Raw genomic sequence first — 21,112 nt, forward strand, 5'->3', positions numbered from 1 at the left:
CTACCCGGCTGTGGGGGTTAAAGTTGCGACGTTATGATTGACTACACTGATTTCGCATCCCCCCCTCTCCTGCATCCGTCCCTCAACCCGCGCGCAGTTTGCTTCCCAGCGTCTGTAGCAGCTTGTCGGCACCGCGCGCTTTCATCCCACTTCCCACTTTCTCTCTTCTTTTGCCTCGGTGTCCTGATAGATTGAGGATTCATTTTCTGCAATCCTTAACAATGAACGCCCATTTTTTCTTAATTTTTTCAATTTTGTCGGGTGAGTAGCGTACAGTTTACCTTGATATGAACCCTCTACTTGTTGCTTTAATGCAATCATACTGTATTCAATTTAAGCAATATCAGATACCGAACATAATGCTGGCCAATAATGACAATGATAAAACTGAAAATTCTTGCATGGATAGCCTATACTTGGAACCCTTAGAAAGCCCACAATTAATATAAATTAAATGTTATATTGTAGTTATAGGCCTATTGTTTATTTACATTTGTTGTCGTGGATGTCATTAAGAAGTAGACAGTTTAAATATCTGATTTGTGTGGTTTACTCATGTATTTAGTGAACCTCAAAATCAGGAGAACTGATGTTTCGTTCTTTTTGGGCTATAGCCTAATACTTTCAGCAAAGACGTCAATGTTATAAACAATTCCCAGATATTTGTCGCACCTATTTTTATTTTATTTTAAACTGTACGTGCCATTCATTGTATATGAACCGTTAATAAATGGTTGTACATTTATTTAGTTTATTGCAAAAACAAAGCATGTTGCTGACATTTGATGTAAGAATACAATAAATAAATCTTCGGTCACTCAGATCTGTGATTTCTGTGATTCCAAGGTAGCCTACTGTCCAACTGAGTCAGTTGTATTAGGCTACTGTATGACATCTGAACTTCAAAGAAAATAATGCCAATCTCCCTGCTTGGCAATCTAAGCGGGGGAAAACAGTCCAACTGAAACGAGTAAACTAACCTACCTGTTGAATTGACTCAGGGACGAAAATATAGTATATAGTTAGAAAATAGAGAACACAAAATTAGGCCAAAATAATTAGTCACTCAGGATCAGTCTACTCTACAACAAGAATACTGAAAGATGGACTTGTCCACTACATCATAGGCTACAAGTGCTTTACCTTGAAGTTGTCTGTGTCTAACGCTCCATCCCCACCTCTCTTATTCAGGAGGCTCCTGCTCTGAGGCAGAACACAGGTTGTTCTCAGTGATATTTTCCAGCTACAATCAATACATCCGCCCAGTGGAGAATGTGTCTGACCCAGTTATCGTGCAGTTTGAGGTGTCCATGTCCCAGCTGGTCAAAGTGGTGAGTGTGTGTGTGTGTGTGTGTGTGTGTGTGTGTGTGTGTGTGTGTGTGTGTGTGTGTGTGTGTGTGTGTGTGTGTGTGTGTGTGTGTGTGTGTGTGTGTGTGTGTGTGTGTGTGTGTGTGTGTGTGTGTGTGTGTGACAGCGTGTGTGTTTGAGAGAGAGAGTGTGTGTGTGTGCGCGCGCGCGCGCGTGCGGAGAGAGAGAGAGAGAGAGAGAGAGAGAGAGAGAGAGAGAGAGAGAGATGGTGACTGCATCCTCAGTGCCTCTGCTGTGCTGCTGTGCTGGGGCCAGTGGAGGATATCAGCCTGAGCCTGGACCCAACGGAGCCTGTCACAGTGAATGGCTGCGTGGGTGTATGATTGGTCAAGAGAAGATGAGAAATGTCAGCTCTGATTCTCTCACTCCTTCCATCTCTGAGCAGGCAGCCCCTTTGCTCAATCACTGCCACTTCGCATGAGTGCCCTTGGTTTTAATGCCTGGTTTTGGCCGGGGCTCGCTGTGAGGGGATTTGACGAGGAGAGCGGCAGCTGTTTCGCCAGCATCAAACTGCCCCAGAGTGGATTACTTTAATTACACTTAAAAGGGGAGGGAAGAAGGGCATCATTCACAAATGAACAGATGTATTATTATACCACAATACTGTCTGGCCCCTTATGAAACAGGGATCTTGATATGCTGGGTATTGCCACATAAAATCACTCAGGAATTTACTCCCTGTGTATACTTCATAACATAAAAAAACAACCCATTTGGGCCACTTTGTGCTACATCAGGCCTTTACAACTAGCATTGGAATAACCTGTGTGATTACTGTGACAGATAGAAGCTAGGTACATTCAGTTCAGGAGCACCTATCCATGTCTTGTCATGATCTGTGTTTATTATGGTTCCACATTGTGAGCAGGTTCTCGTTAAATGTTGAATAAAACACGGCCACCATGAGTCTATTCCATTTCAGTAAATATCCTTTGTTGAGCTTTCCTTTGGAGGAACTGGGCTCCAATCCAGAACCTCTCTTTTCTGAACATGACACAGAGATAGAGTATTTCTCATATTTCCCTGACCTCAGCTCATTTAACAGCACAGAAGAGCTTCCTGTTTTGATGGATGACCATTATTTCCTCCCCACGCCTCACGCTCCTCCAACCCCTCTACAACTGGGATACTTCAGCCTGCTTATAGCTGGACTATTAGCTTATTTAAAACGCCCATTCTTCCAGGTGGCTCAGACATAATCTCTCATTTAAATAATGGTTTCTCAGTCTGCCTGGAGGGACATACATGGCTGGCCTAGTTCTACAACCCTAGAACCACCTGTACTGTATCGACCTGCAGCAGTGTTCCTCGTCTTAGAGCCAACACCTGCAGTGTCTCCTGGGAGCTCATCAGGACACATGAATGGTTAATGTTATGAGCTGGGTTCTGTCTGTCTGTCAGTCTGTTGGTTTGTCTGTCTGTCGCTGTCTGTCTGGGAAAATCTAAATTGTTTTTGTTCGCCTCCTCCCCTCCGTCCACAAAGGTAATTGAGGAGCGGAGGTGAGGAGAGGAAACTTGGAAACAAATGCGCTTGAATGAAATGAGACTCTCCTTCTCCACTCAGGAAAATGATGTTTACAGGGGTGGAATCCCAAAAATAAATGTGTAAAGTGCCAAAAATGAATTAAGCTGGCTGTAGAAAACCTTTTATAGACAAGAATTTAAGTAACGTATCATTTTTAAAAGCGTCCATACTTTTCTCCTTGTAAAAAACAGCAGCTGATTCAAAGGGTGTGTCACAGATTCTTAAACACTTCCACGCTAGCCACCGAAAGGATACTTATGAGTATCCTCGGTGAGAGGAGGACACTTCTCCATTCGCCTACTAACGAATTGACACTCTCCTCGACCACTCAACCATTTATCGGTTTCTGGGTCATGGAGGGGAGGAGGACAGAGGAGTCGAGGAAAGGACAGACTTTTGCCAAATTGAGAATCTCCCTCTCTCTCCTTCTTTCTCAAATTTTTTCTTTTTCCATACTCTTCCCTTTCACCTGAGCTGAGACAGTGTCAGGCCCTAACTAGCACATCGTGAGAGACAGCCTGCAGCCCGAGGGCCTAGAGGTTGAAGCCGTCTTATAGTGTATGGCATGCTTCTGGGCTGGAGGACCCAGGTGTTCCTCTCCTCCTCCCTGTGTAACTCCAGCCAGGGTTAGTCCCAGGACAGAACGCTCTGTTCACCCTGCCATCCTGTAAGGAAGATGATTGCTCCTGACAGCGTGCCCCCTTTCTAACTCTGAAATATTCCTACAGTTCATGAACCCCCGCATTTTGCCTCTGGTCAACTTGTCCTTCTGAGAGTAAATTCTTCTTTTCTGTTTCTCAGGATGAAGTTAACCAGATTATGGAGACAAACCTGTGGCTGAGACATGTAAGTGCAATCTTCATCCATCTCCTACTGTATGTGTATATGAATTACTGTTTAAACAAATCACTCCACTACATCTACCTGACCTACTGGGCTCCCGAGTGGCACAGCGGTCTAAGGCACTGCATCCCAGTGCTAGAGGTGTCACTACAGACCCTGGTTCAATTCCAGGCTGTATCACAACAGGCTGTATCACAACTGGCTGTGATTGGGAGTCCCATAGGGTGGCGCACAATTGGCCCAGTGTCATCTGGGTTAGGGTTTGGCCGAGGTAGGCCGTTATTGTAAATAAGAATTTGTTCTTAACTGGCCTGCCTAGTTAAAGAAACTATCATACATGATTCCTGGAGGCCATAATCATATCTTACATTATTCATCAGGAAAATGCTTTTAACCCTCTGGATATTAACCTTCTGACACAGAGTTATGAGCAATGCCTTTACCCTGCTATGACTGGGTTACATTTCTATCCAGAGATGATATGCAGAGATGATATGCTATGACTGGGTTACATTTCTATCCAGAGATGATATGCAGAGAAGATATGCTATGACTGGGTTACATTTCTATCCAGAGATAATATGCCATGACTGGGTTACATTTCTATCCAGAGATAATATGCCATGACTGGGTTACATTTCTATCCAGAGATAATATGCCATGACTGGGTTACATTTCTATCCAGAGATAATATGCCATGACTGGGTTACATTTCTATCCAGAGATAATATGCCATGACTGGGTTACATTTCTATCCAGAGATGATATGCTATGACTGGGTTACATTTCTATCCAGAGATAATATGCCATGACTGGGTTACATTTCTATCCAGAGATAAGGCACAGTATATGATCACATGGTGTAGGGCTACAGAGAATACAAGGGACTGTACTGTTGCATGGCTTGCTGGTTTTGTCACATGGTTGACCCCACCTGGTGCTGCTGATATTGTCGTGATACACGTTGAGATGAGCTCATTCTGAGGGAAATGAACCAGAACTGGTTTCCAGATCTATAAAAATCTGAACCAAATATCCACATCTGTGCTTAACCCTCATTCATCTCATACATGACCATCTGTTTGTCAACATACCTAGTATAAGGGACCGTGTGTATATGGTAACAACCCAGTCACATGTCAATACAGCCGAGCCAATCACAAGAGGGTTTTGAAGAACCACTTAATTGAAAAACGTGGCCATCCGTTAATTGAATGGTTAGTTAGATGAAACAGTAGCTTTAGACCTGGAGGTCATGGGTCAAGTCTCAGGGGAGACACAACCTCCGTGTTGTAGGACTGTGTCACTTATATATTCTCCCTCTTAGGTCATGAGAAAGACATAACTCTTTCATCTAATTAACCATTCAGTTAACGGATGGCCACGTTTTTTGATTAAGTGGTTCTTCACAACCCTCTTGTGATTGGCTCGGCTGTATTGACATGTGACTGGGTTGTTACCATATACACACGATCCCTTATACTAGGTATGTTGACAAACAGATGGTCATGTATAAGATGAATGAGGGTTGTGGATATTTGGTTTTAAAAAACGTGGCCATCCGTTAACTGTCAATGGATCAAAAATATTGAACGTAGAATTTGAAATGTGTGTGGGTTTTATAAAAGAGTTTTGTCTAATGATATGAGACAACCTACTACCTCTTCAGATCTGGAATGACTACAAACTGAGGTGGGATCCCAAAAACTTTGGAGGAGTGGAGTTCATTCGAGTGCCTTCCAGCAGGATATGGAAGCCAGATATCGTGCTGTACAATAAGTGAGTTAAACATGCAATTGCAATAATAATATGTACCGTGCATAACTGAGTTCAAGGATTTCTTCTTTGACATTGAAATGACAGAGTTGATGATCCAAAACCAGGACATGACACTCATTTCTTATGTAAGGCCCTCATATACTGTTGATTCTTTATAATGGCGTGCATGTAAAGTCTATCAGACAGTGTTATCAAATGATGGAGCCTCAGGGCTTCTTTCTGATTCATTTAGCTGAGGGACAATAGTCCGTTGTTTATATTACATCCTTCCAGTGTAATCTTCAATGAGTCATCCACCCTCCTCCTTCCCTGTTGTCTCTCTGTCTGTCTCTCTCTGTCTCTCTCTGTCTCTCTCTGTCTCTCTCTCTGTCTCTCTCTCTGTCTCTCTCTCTCTCTGTCTCCTCCCCCCTTCCCTCTCTCTCTGTGCCACAGTGCAGTAGGAGATTTCCAGGTGGACGATAAGACCAAGGCCCTGCTTCGCTACAACGGGGATGTGACCTGGATCCCTCCGGCCATCTTCAAGAGCTCTTGCAAGATCGACGTCACCTACTTCCCCTTCGACTACCAGAACTGCACCATGAAGTTTGGCTCCTGGACGTACGACAAGGCCAAGATAGACCTAGTTCTGATTGGCTCCTCCATCAACCTCCATGACTTCTGGGAGAGCGGCGAGTGGACGATCATCAACGCCCCGGGTTACAAACACGACATCAAGTACAACTGCTGTGAGGAGATCTACACAGACATCACCTACTCCCTGTTCATCAGACGGCTGCCTCTCTTCTACACCATCAACATGATCATCCCCTGTCTGCTCATCTCCTTTCTCACTGTGCTGGTCTTCTACCTGCCTTCTGACTGTGGGGAGAAGATCACTCTATGTATCTCCGTCCTCCTCTCTCTCACTGTGTTTCTCCTGGTCATTACTGAAACCATCCCGTCTACGTCGCTGGTCATCCCCCTCATCGGGGAGTACCTCCTCTTCACCATGATCTTTGTCACCCTCTCCATCGTCATCACTGTGTTCGTGCTGAATGTGCACTACCGCACGCCCAAGACCCACACCATGCCGTACTGGGTGCGCAGTGTCTTCCTGGGGCTTCTACCCAGGGTGATGTTCATGACCCGGCCGGAGAGGGACCCTGAGAGGCTGCCTGAGCCTGGGGGGGTGGTTCAGCAGCTGATGCCCCCAGCCTCGCGGCCCTGTGTGGTCCACACCACAGGCACCCTGCAGGGGCAGCAGAAGCCCCAGGCCCTGGTCTCCACCGTGGCTGCCAGTGTGCTCCCAAGCCTGGCCCAGCGACAGCGCCTCTTCATCAGCACGGAGCTCACCAACCTCAATAACCTTAGCCTTGGTGGTGGTGGTGACTCGGTCAATGCGGGCTCCAGCTTCCTGTGTTGCGAGGGCTGCTGCAACTGCTGCTGGCGCCAGAGGTCCACCAAGCTGCCCACTGAGACGGGAGGAGGGGCTGGCAGGGTGGGGAGCATCGGGACCTTCAGTGGAGGAGGGGCTGCTGGGATTGGGGGGGTCTGTGGAGGCGGTGGAAGCTCCTGCTCCAGCTCAGAGTCTCTGGATGGCAGGCTGATGACCCTGTCCCCTCACTTCTCACCGGAGGTCAGGGAGGCCATGGAAAGTGTCAAGTACATCGCCGAAAACATGAGAATACAGAACGAAGCCAAGGAGGTAAGTCGGGACGTATCACATGTATATCATTTACAATAGCTAAGAAAATATTCAAGGTCTATTTCTACCATTTAGTGTCTCTGACAACTGTCTTTCAGGTCCAGGATGACTGGAAGTACGTTGCCATGGTGATCGACAGGATATTCCTGTGGGTGTTCATCTTGGTGTGTATCCTGGGGACCGCTGGGCTCTTTATCCAGCCCCTCCTATTGTTCGATATGTGACCCACTCATACACACAGCAATTACACAGTGACTGAGTGTTTTAAATCATACATATACAGTCATTTTGTGTATCACCCAGTGATGCAGACCAAAGAAGCTGAGATGAACCAATACTGTGAACGGAAGGGAACCAGATTATGGAGGAAGGCAAGCTGCTGCCAGCTGTTCCATGTCACGTCTCAGTATGTAGATACGTTTCTGATTGCTAAAGTGTGGTGTAGTAGTGATCCCTTAGTTGCTGAGGACCAGACTCTGAAACCATGGCAACATATAACTCTGTACTGCTGCCTACCCATGCCCTTATGTTTGCTCTGTGTAAATGACTTCATCATAGTGTCACTTGATTATGACTGGCATAAAGAACCACACTATCGTCAACAAAAGGACCGTGGCTAAAGGAACATCTATTGGACCAAAGGATCCCAAACATGTACATAGCAATGACTGCTTAAAGGGGCTTTCCAAAAGTACACAAGTATCTCAAGTCAATGTCACAGCTTATTGAATTCATATCATGTTTTCAAATGTTGAACATCAGTGAGTCATTTTGACATTGTTTATTTGTGAAATATTCATGTCTTCTATAAACATACTGTATGTTCTTATTTACAGCTATACAGTACCATTCCAATCTGATTCTAATGCTCATTAAGATTTCAATGAACCACAGTGTCACATAATATACGGATAAGCTATTCATAGAAATCACAAACTGGTGAACATTAAATGGCTATGATGCAGGATGGGTAACTTTATTACACCAGATGGGTGAATGTGGAAAAACTCTGAAAGCAACCTGAAATGCTTTTCATTGTGTTGTGAGGGGTGACACCATGTGGTTATTATCTGCTACTACAAGTGACCGCAATATGATCCAGTGGTCACTGCCATATGTCTGCAATCAAAGACACAAGATTTTGTGTCTTCATTTTCCATTTTTAATTTGGTCTGGCGAAGCACTCCATTTGGACGACTTTGAAAATGGCTCTCCAAAGGCTCTTTCAGCAGAAACATCTGTCTGCCATGATCCATGGTCATTGGATGAAGTGACTTCTGAAGAGAAGTGAACACATGCTAACCTACCTGTAAACTCATTGCATTCCCAAATCGATATTTCTCTCCCTTGTGAAAATTGAGTTTGGAGGTCCAGCTGGCAGGCAGGATGTCGATGTGATTATCAGTAGCAGCAAGGCCATGTAGAGGTTGGGTATAACCCTGTTACATCCTCGCTGCCTCCCAGCCTGTCTCCCATCCCTGCCTCTCTAGCCCATCCCGGGCCCCCTTCAGCTTTATTGGATCATAATCAATATGGAGACCTGGTGATGAAGTACATCATTAGTCTGGGGCCTGGGCTACGGTCTTCATCTCGCCATCCTACTGCTATGCCAAAGGGCATTTCTCCTGCTTTAACTTGACACTACTTATACTCTCTGTTAATAAGGAGGATGTGGTTGAGATCTCTTGTTATGTTGTACCATCATTCAAAAAACAGTTTGGTGTACAAGAGGAGGAAATTCACAGGTAGGAGTTATATATATCTGTGGCCTGTGGTATCTATGATAGAGAGTGATATTTTTGAAAGAGGATTTTGGGGAGCGTTTCAATCCTACATTTAGGCGGACATGGAATCTCTGGATGTTGTTTCTGTGGCTGTATGTTGTAGTCAGTAAACTGTGATCAGGTTGTCACTGTGAATCTTAACTGGATGTTAGCCAGGAAGCACAGTCACATACTGTAGTACTCCATCACTTCTGATAACATTCCCCCTGCTGATTAATTGAATTAAAGCTCCCCCAGGGCTCATTTAAGTGAACTAGTTATCTGAGGGGGAGATCTGTAACAGACACAGTATTAAAGACTGAAAGTTGAGGGGGGGTTGAGTGCATTTATGGAACAGAGATGGTTCCATGACCACACTCGTGTGATGAGTAACCTTGTCTAAGACCTGAAGAGTTGCATTGCATGCAGGTGACCCGCGTTCTGTCTCTGTCGGTCACACGTAAGAATCGTCCCATTGTTTTTGTCCGTATGATATTATTTCGCATACTTTCATTTGAGAAGAAAGCATGAGAAACTTGAGAAGAGAGCAAGTTGAGATCATTGATTCCATGCACCTGTTGATCTTTTTAGTTATGCATGGTCAATGTTAAATAATACATATCATCCTCCAGGTCTGTGGTGCAAACATATCTTGTAGCTGCTACAGTCCTACAAATACAGGAAATGACATCATTCGTATTCACTATTCTCAGTTAAGATGTCTCAAATAAAAAGATCCCCATCTAGTTTCAGGTCCATTCCGGATTAAGTGATATGACATGCTATTTTATAAAATCATTTCTCTGCAATTAATATTACCTGATTAAACTAATCATGTAAATGTTATTAACTAGGAAATCGGGGCACCACGGAAGAATGTCTATAGAGCTGTTGTCTTCCAAATAAACTCTTAAAGACCTGGTAATCTTTTATATCAATAGCAGTCAATTATTAATCGTCACCTTTTTCAGTCTCATCTGAAAATCATAAAATTCTTGGTTATCTTCACGAACCCTGGCTAACAAGTTGAATCAGCAATACACATTTTGGGTTAATTATTTATTTACTAAATAATCACACAGAATGGATCATACATTGATTACTAATTATGTCATACAAGAAAACGTCCCTAGTGGACGGAACCGATATGACGGCTGGTTACACAAAGAAAGGGGGCTGGGTTTGAATGAAAGCACTGGAAGACTAAGGAACAAAAGGATTGGGTATCTATCGGACCTCATGAAGCTATGCTATCGTAAATACAGAATCTTATGCATTCTAAATAACCGCCCATTTGGAAAAGAAAAATGCAAGAAATATTTACTCTGAGCTGCGCTTCGATTGATTGGTCGTCGGTGGAAGGCTGGGTTGCCCAGCAGAGATCTCCCTTGTCCTTTGAAGAATATGTCTTGTGGTAGAACGAATACGTTGTAGTACCGTCATTGTGTGGTAGAACGGATACATTGTAGTACACTGTCTTTCTGAAGAGATTGTCCGTCCTTTCCTAGCCCACGTTTACAGCTGCTGCTGCTAACGCAATGTCTAGTATGTATCACTTCTTTAGTGAATAAGAGTTCAAAGTTCATACCAAGTTGCCATACTTTAAGCTCATGCTATATTCTGGCTGGTATAGTCGAAATTCATCCTTCCAGCGTGTCAATATTCATCTCCACGTTGAAATTCGCCCTTCTAAACGTATGGACATCAGTCCTCACGTCATCGGGAACACAATGTTAATTTCTTTAGGTTGTAGTCGTTCAACCATTCGCAACCAGAGCTCACGCTGAGGTTGGCTTAGTTCTGTAGTTGATATTAGCCAGCAGTCCTCACGTCATTCACAACCAATGTCTGTTCACATGGGCGGGGCCACTGAGTGAACATAGTTATGAAAACAATTCTCTCATTTAGAATCTAAAATTACATTTAATCTTTTCACAAATAGTTTCATATTTAAACATTTAAATTGCACAACAATTCCATGTGAATCTGATAACTATAATGTGTAGACTTTCCAAGATACAGTTTGTGTCGTCCTATCATTAGTAATAATGTCTCAGACGACAACTGATCTCACATCATATTCTTTAAATACCAACAGATATTTTCAACTGGTTGGATTACCAAAATATGGTTCCGTTCCCCACCCTTTTGATGTTACCAGACTCTCTCTATGTCACAGTATCTAACGAAGGTGGCGCCCCTCCTCGGTCGGGCGGCGCTTGGCGGTCGTCGTCGCCGGCCTATTAGCTGCCACCGATCGTTGTTTCTGTGTCTTTTGTTTTTGTCTGTATCTCGCACCTGTTTTGTGTTTGTCATTAGTGGGGGGTTATTTAGGGTGTATTTTCAGTTGGGGTTCTCGTGCGGGATTGTTTATTGTCCACTCAGGACAGTTGCGATTGGAAAACTGTTCTTATCTATTATATTGCCAGGCTGCGCCCCGTGCGCTTTTTCCTTTTCAGTGCGCTTATTTTGGGAAGGTGTTTTGTCCTGGCGGACTTCGCCACGCGCCCTGTGCCCTACGGCTATTGCGTGTTATTATTATTATTATTAAAACACAGTTGCTCCGGCCCTCTGTCTCCTGCTCCTGATTCCACATCTCCACTGGTCCTAGACAGCCGTGACACTCTATGTTAACAAGGGCTTTCTAAGAGTCCAATCTGTAGAGTAGAGAGAGAAAAGGGGGAAAGGTATTTATGGGTGTCATAAACCTCACCAACAGGGCAACGTCATGACACAAGGTAGAAGGAGTCAACCAACAAGTGTTTCAACAAGACTTGAACACAATGATCATTTTCATCCTCATCCTGTGTGAGTATATTTATGAAAATTAACCTGATATTGATTTAGTTTAATTGAATTCAAATGTATTTCACATTTTGCTATTTAAATTGGTCTATGTTGTATCTTTTGAATGTATTTTCTCTTCTAAGGTGCCTTGTCAAGAGAGGCCATGGTTCAAAACACAGGCAGGTCAAAGTCCATTCATTATTGAAGATGATTGAATTCTCGTTTAGATAATTACAATATGATACTCTACACATAAACGATTTACATATTGCAGATATTTGATGGGCCAAATACTTTTTATTTTCTTAAATATTAGCCAAGAAGATTTTTCCAGCAAAGATCTATTGGACTACTACAGGAACAATCATGGAGGGAAGTGACCTAGTGGTAAAATGTAGTACACATGGGCGCAAGGAAGACAAAGTGGCATATGTTTACTTGTGCATTAACGGGGTTGCAGTGGAACAGAAGAGAACTATACAAGAAGACACCTTTTTCACCATGAAAAGTGTTACTGGCCAACAGACTGGCAATTACAGCTGTGTGTTCTCTAAAACCCAGTATCCATATTCTGAAGTGCAGGGAAAAGGAGATAATTATCTTTTCATCCAGGTGATGGGTAAGGATCTTTTTACTGTCTGGTTAGGTCATTGCTGTTAGACATTATTTGACACACACTGAGTGTACAAAACATTAGGAACACCTTCCTAATATTGATTTGCACCCACCTTTGCACTCAGAACAGTCTCAATTCGTCTGGGCATGGACTCTACAAGGTGTCGAAACATTCCACAGGGATGCTGGCCCATATTGACTCCAATGCTTCCCACAGTTGTGTCAAGTTGCCTGGATGTCCTTTGGGTGGTGCACCATTCTTGATACACATGGGAAACTGTTTAGTGTGAAAAACCCAGCAGTGTTGCAGTTCTTGACGCACTCAAACCGGTGTACCTGGCACCTACAACCATAACCCTTTCAAAGGCTCTTAAATATTTTGTCTTCCCATTCACCCTCTGAATGGCACACATACACAATCCATGTCTGAATTGTCACAAGGCTTAAAAATACTTCTTTATCCTGTCTCCTCCCTTTCATCTACACTGATTGAAGTGGATTTAACAAGTGACATCAATGAGGGATCATAGCTTTCACCTGGATTCACCTGGTCAGTCTATGTCATGGAAAGAGCATGTGTCCTTAATGTTTTGTACACTCAGTGTATATGGATATACTATCCATTTCAATGTGGCTGCAAATGTATTTTACACCTTACATGATTCCTGTCTCTTCCTGCTCATACAGACCGTATACTCCCTGCAGACATATCACTTGCAGGCTCAAGAACTGTGAGAAAGGGAGAAGGTGTGGAGTTTAAGTGTACTATTTCAGACCCCAGTTTTCAAACAAAAAAGACCAGTGACTTAGTTCACTCTTACCTCTGCAAATATGGCTCTGTTGTTCAGATCCAGGTGTTTGACGTAAAGAGCATGGAGGCAACGTTTACGATTGAACGTTTTTTAAAGAGTGACACTGGCAACTACAGTTGTGTGCTTGACCTGCAATCAAAAACCCTCACAGATAAAGACAGAACATTATATGGAAATAATGCAGTATTTCTACAGGTTGATGGTAAGAACGTATGGTGTTTCTCTAAATACTTACATATTTAAATAATATAGTCACTACATACATAACTAGTTTTGTTATTAGAAAATCATTGTTGATGGTTCATGGTTGCAGTACATTGTTACTATAGAAATGAGATGTATAACAACATACCTGTTTTGCTTTCCAGTGTCCCGGAGTCATTTAATCACACCGGTTGTGTTTTGCGTCTGTTTTCTTCTGATCTTATCTCTGATAGTGGGCACATGGTGGCTGTTCATTAAACAAGGTCAGGCCATTTAACATGGACTTTACTCTGGATTTACAGGTCTACTTCATATAGAATCATGTTTATCAAACTAATACATTCCATTTCTGGATTGAAGGAACTATCTGGAGCTTTTCTAATGTCATTGTTATCATAGTTAGCTTGAGGTTAACCAATAATGTAACATTTCATTTTTGTGCCAATGACTGGGGAGGGTGATGGTACGTGTGTTTTTTAAGCTCTCCGATAAAACTATTGTTCTATTAATGAACATTTATTTCCCATTCTGGGATATTGCTTTGCCTTAGACGTAACGTCAAATGTGGAAGAAGAATCCAGGTAGGAAAATCATGTATATTTGACATTTTATTTTATGAAATGAAAATTCTTTCTTTGTATCTATTTGTATTAGTTTCTTTGAATATAAATGTCACAGACTACATTCTGTATTTATACTGTAATGAAGCAATGGAGAAACACAAAGGTGTTAAATTACTTAAGTACAAAAGCAATAATGCAAAGTGTGCTGCTTCTATATAAAGGTGTATATGAATAAGATTAATATTTAACGGAATATGACAATCTAGTAATCACAACCAATGTATAATAAACTGTATCTTGTTTATTTGTCAGTGATGAATTTGCCTATGACAGTGTGGTCGGTAAGATAATATTTATTTCGTTTGGATAATGGTTAGCTGCATTAACTATGCTTTAAATGAAATGTAAGTGTGTTTTAAAATACTAACCATGCTGATACTAAGTAAATGGTCATGAAATTAGTTTCAGTGCCTTGTGTTAAAACAGGAGTCTATATTTCTTATTTTAAAATATAGTTGTAGTCTTCGTATCCCCCCAAACAGGTGGGGTGGAGTCCCAGGATGTTGGTGGGAAATGTTTAGACAATATGATGCTGCACAAACATTTACTAATTATGATGTAAATTAAAAATAGGTATGTTTTTTCATTCTTACATTTGCAATACTGGGTAAATGTAATTAAAAAAAATATATAGATATTTTTAGCATCTTGAATAAAAAAAGGTTATTTAAATACATTGCTTTAATAAGAAAATGAGATATTTCATCTTCTAACCTCCCAAACATGTGATACAACATACCAACATTTGGGTGAGAAATGATTAGATAATGAAGTAAAAAAAAATGATCATAATAATGGTAATAAAAATTTTGAATAGGTATGTTTTTCTGATACTGGGTAAATGGTCATGACTGAAATAATATGCCACGCTGTAACGGCTGTCTGGAAGAGGGAACCAAGGTGCAGCAGAGGATGTGTTCATCATTAGAATTTTTATTCAAAAAAGCAAGAGAACACTACAAACTGAACAAAAACGACAGCAAACAGTCCTGTTAGGAAAATACTCTAAACAGAAACAATTACCCACAAAACCCAAAGGAAAAACATGCTCCTTATGTGTGACTCCCAATCAGCAACAACGAGCTTCAGCTGTGCCTGATTGGCCCAAAACAAAGAAATACCAAAACATAGAAAAAGGAACATAGAACGCCCACCCAATGTAACACCCTGGCCTAACCAAAATAAAGAACAAAAAACCCCTCTCTCTGGCCAGGGCGTTACAGTACCCCCCCCCCAAAGGTGCGGACTCCGGCCGCAAAACCTGACTCTGAAGGGGAGGGTCCGGGTGGGCCTTCTTACGGCGGCGGCTCAGGTGCGGGACGTGGCCTCTGCTCCACCCTTGGCGTCGCCCTCTTAGGTGGCGCACCTGGCCGCGCCGAAGGTCTGGTGGGCGACGCTGACTGCGCCCGGCTGGCGGGCGACCCTGGTTGCGCCCGGCTGGCGGCCGGCGATGGTTGCGCCCGGCTGGCGGGCGACCCTGGCTGCGCCCGGCTGGCGGGCGGCGATGGTTGCGCCCGGCTGGCGGGCGACCCTGGCTGCGCCCGGCTGGCGGGCGTCCCTGGCTGCGCCCGGCTGGCGGGCGTCCCTGGCTGCGCCCGGCTGGCGGGCGTCCCTGGCTGCGCCCGGCTGGCGGGCGTCCCTGGCAGCGCCCGGCTGGCGGGCGTCCCTGGCAGCGCCCGGCTGGCGGGCGTCCCTGGCAGCGCCCGGCTGGCGGGCGTCCCTGGCAGCGCCCGGCGGGCGGGCGTCCCTGGCTGCGCCCGGCTGGCGTCCCTGGCTGCGCCCGGCTGGCGGGCGTCCCTGGCAGCGCCCGGCTGGCGGGCGTCCCTGGCTGCGCCCGGCTGGCGGGCGTCCCTGGCTGCGCCCGGCTGGCGGGCGTCCCTGGCTGCGCCCGGCTGGCGGGCGTCCCTGGCTGCGCCCGGCTGGCGGGCGTCCCTGGCTGCGCCCGGCTGGCGTCCCTGGCAGCGCCCGGCTGGCGGGCGTCCCTGGCAGCGCCCGGCTGGCGGGCGTCCCTGGCAGCGCCCGGCTGGCGGGCGTCCCTGGCTGCGCCCGGCTGGCGGGCGTCCCTGGCAGCGCCCGGCTGGCGGGCGTCCCTGGCAGCGCCCGGCAGTTCAGGGCAGCCTGGCCACTCTGGCAGTTCAGGGCAGCCTGGCCACTCTGGCAGTTCAGGGCAGCCTGGCCACTCTGGCAGTTCAGGGCAGCCTGGCCACTCTGGCAGTTCAGGGCAGCCTGGCCACTCTGGCAGTTCAGGGCAGCCTGGCCACTCTGGCAGTTCAGGGCAGCCTGGCCACTCTGGCAGTTCAGGGCAGCCTGGCCACTCTGGCAGTTCAGGGCAGCCTGGCCACTCTGGCAGTTCAGGGCAGCCTGGCCACTCTGGCAGTTCAGGGCAGCCTGGCCACTCTGGCAGTTCAGGGCAGCCTGGCCACTCTGGCAGTTCAGGGCAGCCTGGCCACTCTGGCAGTTCAGGGCAGCCTGGCCACTCTGGCAGTTCAGGGCAGCCTGGCCACTCCGGCAGTTCAGGGCAGCCTGGCCACTCCGGCAGTTCAGGGCAGCCTGGCCACTCCGGCAGTTCAGGGCAGCCTGGCCACTCTGGCAGTTCAGCGCAGTCTGGCCACTCCGGCAGTTCAGCGCAGTCTGACCTCTCTGGCGACTGTTGACTGGCGGGCAGCTCTGACGACTGTTGACTGGCGGGCAGCTCTGACGACTGTTGACTGGCTGGCAGCTCTGACGACTGTTGACTGGCGGGCAGCTCTGGCGACTGTTGACTGGCGGGCAGCTTTGACTGCTCTGGACAGGTGAGAGCCACTGGAGGCCTGGTCCTGGGAGGTGGCACAGGACGGACCAGGATGGGGAGACCCACTGGAGGCCTAGTCCTGGGAGGTGGCACAGGATGGACCAGGATGGGGAGACCCACTGAAGGCCTGGTCCTGGGAGGTGGCACAGGATGGACCAGGATGGGGAGACCCACTGGAGGCCTGGTCCTGGGAGGTGGCACAGGATGGACCAGGATGGGGAGACCCACTGGAGGCCTGGTCCTGGGAGGTGGCACAGGATGGACCAGGATGGGGAGACCCACTGGAGGCCTGGTCCGAGGAGGAGGCACAGGATAAACCGGGCTGTGGGGGAGCACTGGAGTTCTGGTACGGACACTCTTTACCCACACTCCAGGCTGAATGCCCACTTTGGCCCGGCACGGGCGGAGAGCAGGCATTGGGCGAACTGGACCCTCCCAGCGCTCTGGAGACACAGTGCGCAACGCCGGCGCAGGATAACCTGGACCGAGGAGGCGCACTGGAGACCAGACGCGCTGAGCTGGCACCATCCGCCCTGGCTCGATGCCTGCACTCGCATGGCACTTGCGGGGGGCTGGTATGTAGCGCACCGGGCTTTGAACGCGCACTGGGGACACCGTGCGCTCCACAGCATAACACGGTGTCTTACCAGTACCACGCTGCTTCCGGTAAGCACGGGGAGTTGGCTTAGGTCTACCACCTGACTCCGCCAATCTCCCCGTGTGCCCCCCCCCCAAAAAAAATTGTGGGGCTGCCTCCCGTGTCCGTTGCGCTCCCTCTCCTCATACCAGCGCCTCTCAGCTCTCGCCGCCTCGATCTCCCACTGTGGGCGGCGATAATCCCCAGCTTGAGTCCATGGTCCTTTCCCGTCCAGGATTTCCTCCCAAGTCCATGACTCCAGATAGCTTTTCTCCTGGTGCCTCTCCTTGTGCTGCTCCTTCCTCTGCTGCTTGGTCCGTTGTTGGTGGGTAATTCTGTAACGGCTGTCTGTAAGAGGGAACCAAGGTGCAGCAGAGGATGTGTTCATCATTAGAATTTTAATTCAAAAAAGCAAGAGAACACTACAAACTGAACAAAAACGACAGCAAACAGTCCTGTTAGGAAAATACTCTAAACAGAAACAATTACCCACAAAACCCAAAGGAAAAACATGCTCCTTATGTGTGACTCCCAATCAGCAACAACGAGCTTCAGCTGTGCCTGATTGGGAGCCACACACGGCCCAAAACAAAGAAATACCAAAACATAGAAAAAGGAACATAGAACGCCCACCCAATGTAACACCCTGGCCTAACCAAAATAAAGAACAAAAAACCCCTCTCTCTGGCCAGGGCGTTACACACGCCTTGAGTGAAAATAATTAACATCTTAACAACATCTTCTAATCAGGTGATGAGATTGATACAAACCATGACATGGGTGAGAAATGCTTAGATATTATGAAGCTCCATAGAAATGCAATGATTATATTGTGACATGTACAGTACTGGGTGAATGGTGATCTAACAGACTTCAGGGCCTTGGGCGATTTCTTTTGCTAAATAACATGTTTTAATTATATATATTTAACTTCCATCTTCTTATCTCCGAAACAGTGGATGCCACGTACCAAGACATTCTGGTGAGCTGTGAGTTCCAAATTAGCTTTGACTAATGATAACTAATGATTATGTTGACTCTTGGTCATAAAGGCTTACAAGTCTACACTCAATTTCTTCCTCTTTTACTTTTCCACACCTATTGTAATTTTATATTTCAGGTTGAAACACGGAAAATTAAACGCGTTATAGCACGTATTCGAGGTGAGTTCAATATTTAGAAATAGTAATAATAGTAAGTTAGGTGTATTTTGGGGGATTTCCATACGTCAGGCAGAACGAGTCAGGTTTTGTTTCACGGTATCTATCTGACCATGGAAAATATGTTGTCTCACTTTCTATGTCAATGGTGTAATTTCTGATGGTTAGACATGTAAGTAGTTTGCATAGGAAACCACAGATGCATTCAGTCACATTCTTGCTATTCTTTGTACTTCACATAAAGCAAACCAAGATAAGAATGGTTTACATCATGATCTGGGTATATTTCCTCTGTGCAGAGAATACAGACTTGAGACCTTCTTCTCAGAGTATCTTGTGGTGTACACTCTCCAATTTAGCATTGCTTCTGTGATAAACCTATTTAATCATTGTCTTAATGTCATTGTCCCAGCTCATCTTGGATCCTACAATATCCTGAAAACTGAAACATTTCGGATATAAGAATGAACACACAGCTGTCATCTAATGTGATGAAGGATTTGTCGGACCAGATATAATATGTTGGGGACTTTTCATCCACAGATGCAGCAAATCAAGGCCCATATACAGAAGTTGTGTATGCCAAGTCATGCAAGAAGAAAAGACATCATCAATACATGCCTTAATCATTATTAGATCTGCATTATTTCAAAGCAGTACTGCATGTGTACTTCATGGTTTACAGTATCTATAATCATGTATTTTATGTACTGTGTATTCAATGCGTGTCTTCTGTTGGACTACTCCCTGCATGTTCAAGTTGACGATGATGCCAAATTGTTTTGTGACCTGACATTTGTGGTGCATTGTGTTATATCTTCAGTGGAAGTAATAAAAAAATGTTGGAGTCATTTAGAAGTACCACATTAAGTATTATTGCTGGATATACTATTGCATTCTCCCTCATAAAAAATATTTTTTAATGTTCTCAAACTGGGAATGTGGTATACTTCTTTATTGGAACTGAAAACAAATGCAATCGTCTTATAGGCACAGTTTCAGTTGGCACAGCAGTTTAGAATATCACCCTTGATAACAAGGAAGACTGTGGGCTCACTTGGTCTAACCAATAATGTAAGGCTGTCCCATTCTACAGTCCCCCTCTAAAACATGCAAGGATACATTGTAGTTTTAAATAAGCCATTCTTAAATTTGTGAATCTTACAGACAGTTTTTTGTTTTTTACTTTTATGCGACTAGACGGCCCAGTGATAAATAATACATATATTAACGTATGGATTTACATTTGCATATCCACTGATGTACCATATAGACATAGTCCAACCATAACCTACGGACAATTATATCAGGAAATTAGACTGGCACTGCAAGGCTAATCATTAATTACACTGTATCATACACATTTCAATGTTGCTGATGTGCACACCATAAACAATGAAGATGAGGTCAGAGTACTGATGTGTTTCTTCAAAATGAGCTGCCTAGGACTAGGACTAGGCCAAAGCTCTGTGATGAAACTTTGCATCAAGGTTAGACGCTTCTAATTGGGTCCTATACAGTTTCCCATAATTCACATAGCTACAAGGTTATAGACACAGTATGTTATGTGTGAAAACATTACAACAGGCTGAAGATCACACCATGAGTCCTATCTTATTCATAATATGTGAGTATTTTCACAGTATTGATCAAGGTAAAGCATACATTTGGTCTAATTTTATTTTCAATATTCAACCTGGTTGTACCAACTGTTATCTCTATTTGTTTCCAAATTCAGCTTTACTGGTTAAGTTGGCAGAGACAGGTACACTTACATAATTGAATTCTAAAACACAAATTGTCAAATCTGTCATTTTATTAGCTAATGTCTGAGAAGATTCATTGTAAACATTAGAACTTGTGAAACTTACATTTTTATTCATAAATTGTATTTTTCACTCTTCAATGATGAAGCTGATATCTACCCAGCAAAGCTCTTTGGAGCTAGTACCCACATGAGAGAAGGAAAGACTGTTGATGTGAAGTGCAGCACTACAGGCACCAGGAAACCGTTGAGCAAGGTCTATGTTTACCTTTGCAAGAATGGAAGTGGAATGAGAGTAAGAGAGCTGGAGAAAGGTGAAGATGACACCATTTTCACCATCAAGGATGTTGAACGAGAGGACTCAGGCATCTACAGCTGTGTGTACGCCATAGAAAAACTAAAACTCAGTCAAGTGAACGCAACAGGTGTGAATCTAGTCATCATTCAGGTCTACAAGGATGGAGAAGGTAGGACCTACTTTGTGTTGTATATGGATGGATAATCAATTGTTAATATTGACTATATGGCAAGTTCCGTGTAAATACGTACGTCTCTCTGTTCTGTACTTCAGAAGAGGTTCATCAAGAGGTCCATGAAGTGGCTGCACGTGATGTGAGACTGGTCAATGTTATCCGATTGATAAGTTCAGTTGTTGTGGTGATACTTCTTTTGTCTGTAATGTATGTTAGTTACTACTGTCCAAACATATAATGATCTGTTTCCTGGATGACATACAGTACACTAGTGATGCACTGA

The 21,112-nt window shown here is 44.9% G+C and overlaps 1 protein-coding gene and 1 long non-coding RNA gene across 2 annotated transcripts; one reads left to right on the top strand and one right to left on the bottom strand.

The window, feature by feature from the left end:
* Positions 1-96: 96 nt before the first annotated feature.
* Positions 97-19,531, top strand: LOC106562133 (neuronal acetylcholine receptor subunit alpha-3). The gene is made up of 13 exons (XM_014126763.3): positions 97-261; positions 1,192-1,331; positions 3,695-3,739; positions 5,406-5,515; positions 5,948-7,199; positions 7,298-11,770; positions 11,893-12,368; positions 13,052-13,378; positions 13,545-13,961; positions 14,256-14,284; positions 18,388-18,413; positions 18,552-18,594; positions 19,135-19,531. Exons 1-6 carry the CDS (start codon positions 222-224, stop codon positions 7,421-7,423), a joined length of 1,713 nt encoding a protein of 570 aa, XP_013982238.1. The 5' UTR covers positions 97-221; the 3' UTR covers positions 7,424-11,770; positions 11,893-12,368; positions 13,052-13,378; positions 13,545-13,961; positions 14,256-14,284; positions 18,388-18,413; positions 18,552-18,594; positions 19,135-19,531.
* LOC106562183 (uncharacterized) lies at positions 10,007-13,625 on the bottom strand. Its single transcript, XR_014379345.1, has 4 exons — positions 13,529-13,625; positions 13,186-13,305; positions 12,478-13,093; positions 10,007-11,619 (listed from the first exon to the last, which is right to left on the bottom strand). It is a non-coding gene; the product is annotated as an uncharacterized LOC106562183 (long non-coding RNA).
* Positions 19,532-21,112: the final 1,581 nt, after the last annotated feature.

Source organism: Salmo salar, chromosome 11 (assembly GCF_965601325.2).
Source record: "Salmo salar chromosome 11, fSalSal1, whole genome shotgun sequence".
In the NCBI taxonomy this organism is placed as follows: domain Eukaryota; kingdom Metazoa; phylum Chordata; class Actinopteri; order Salmoniformes; family Salmonidae; genus Salmo; species Salmo salar.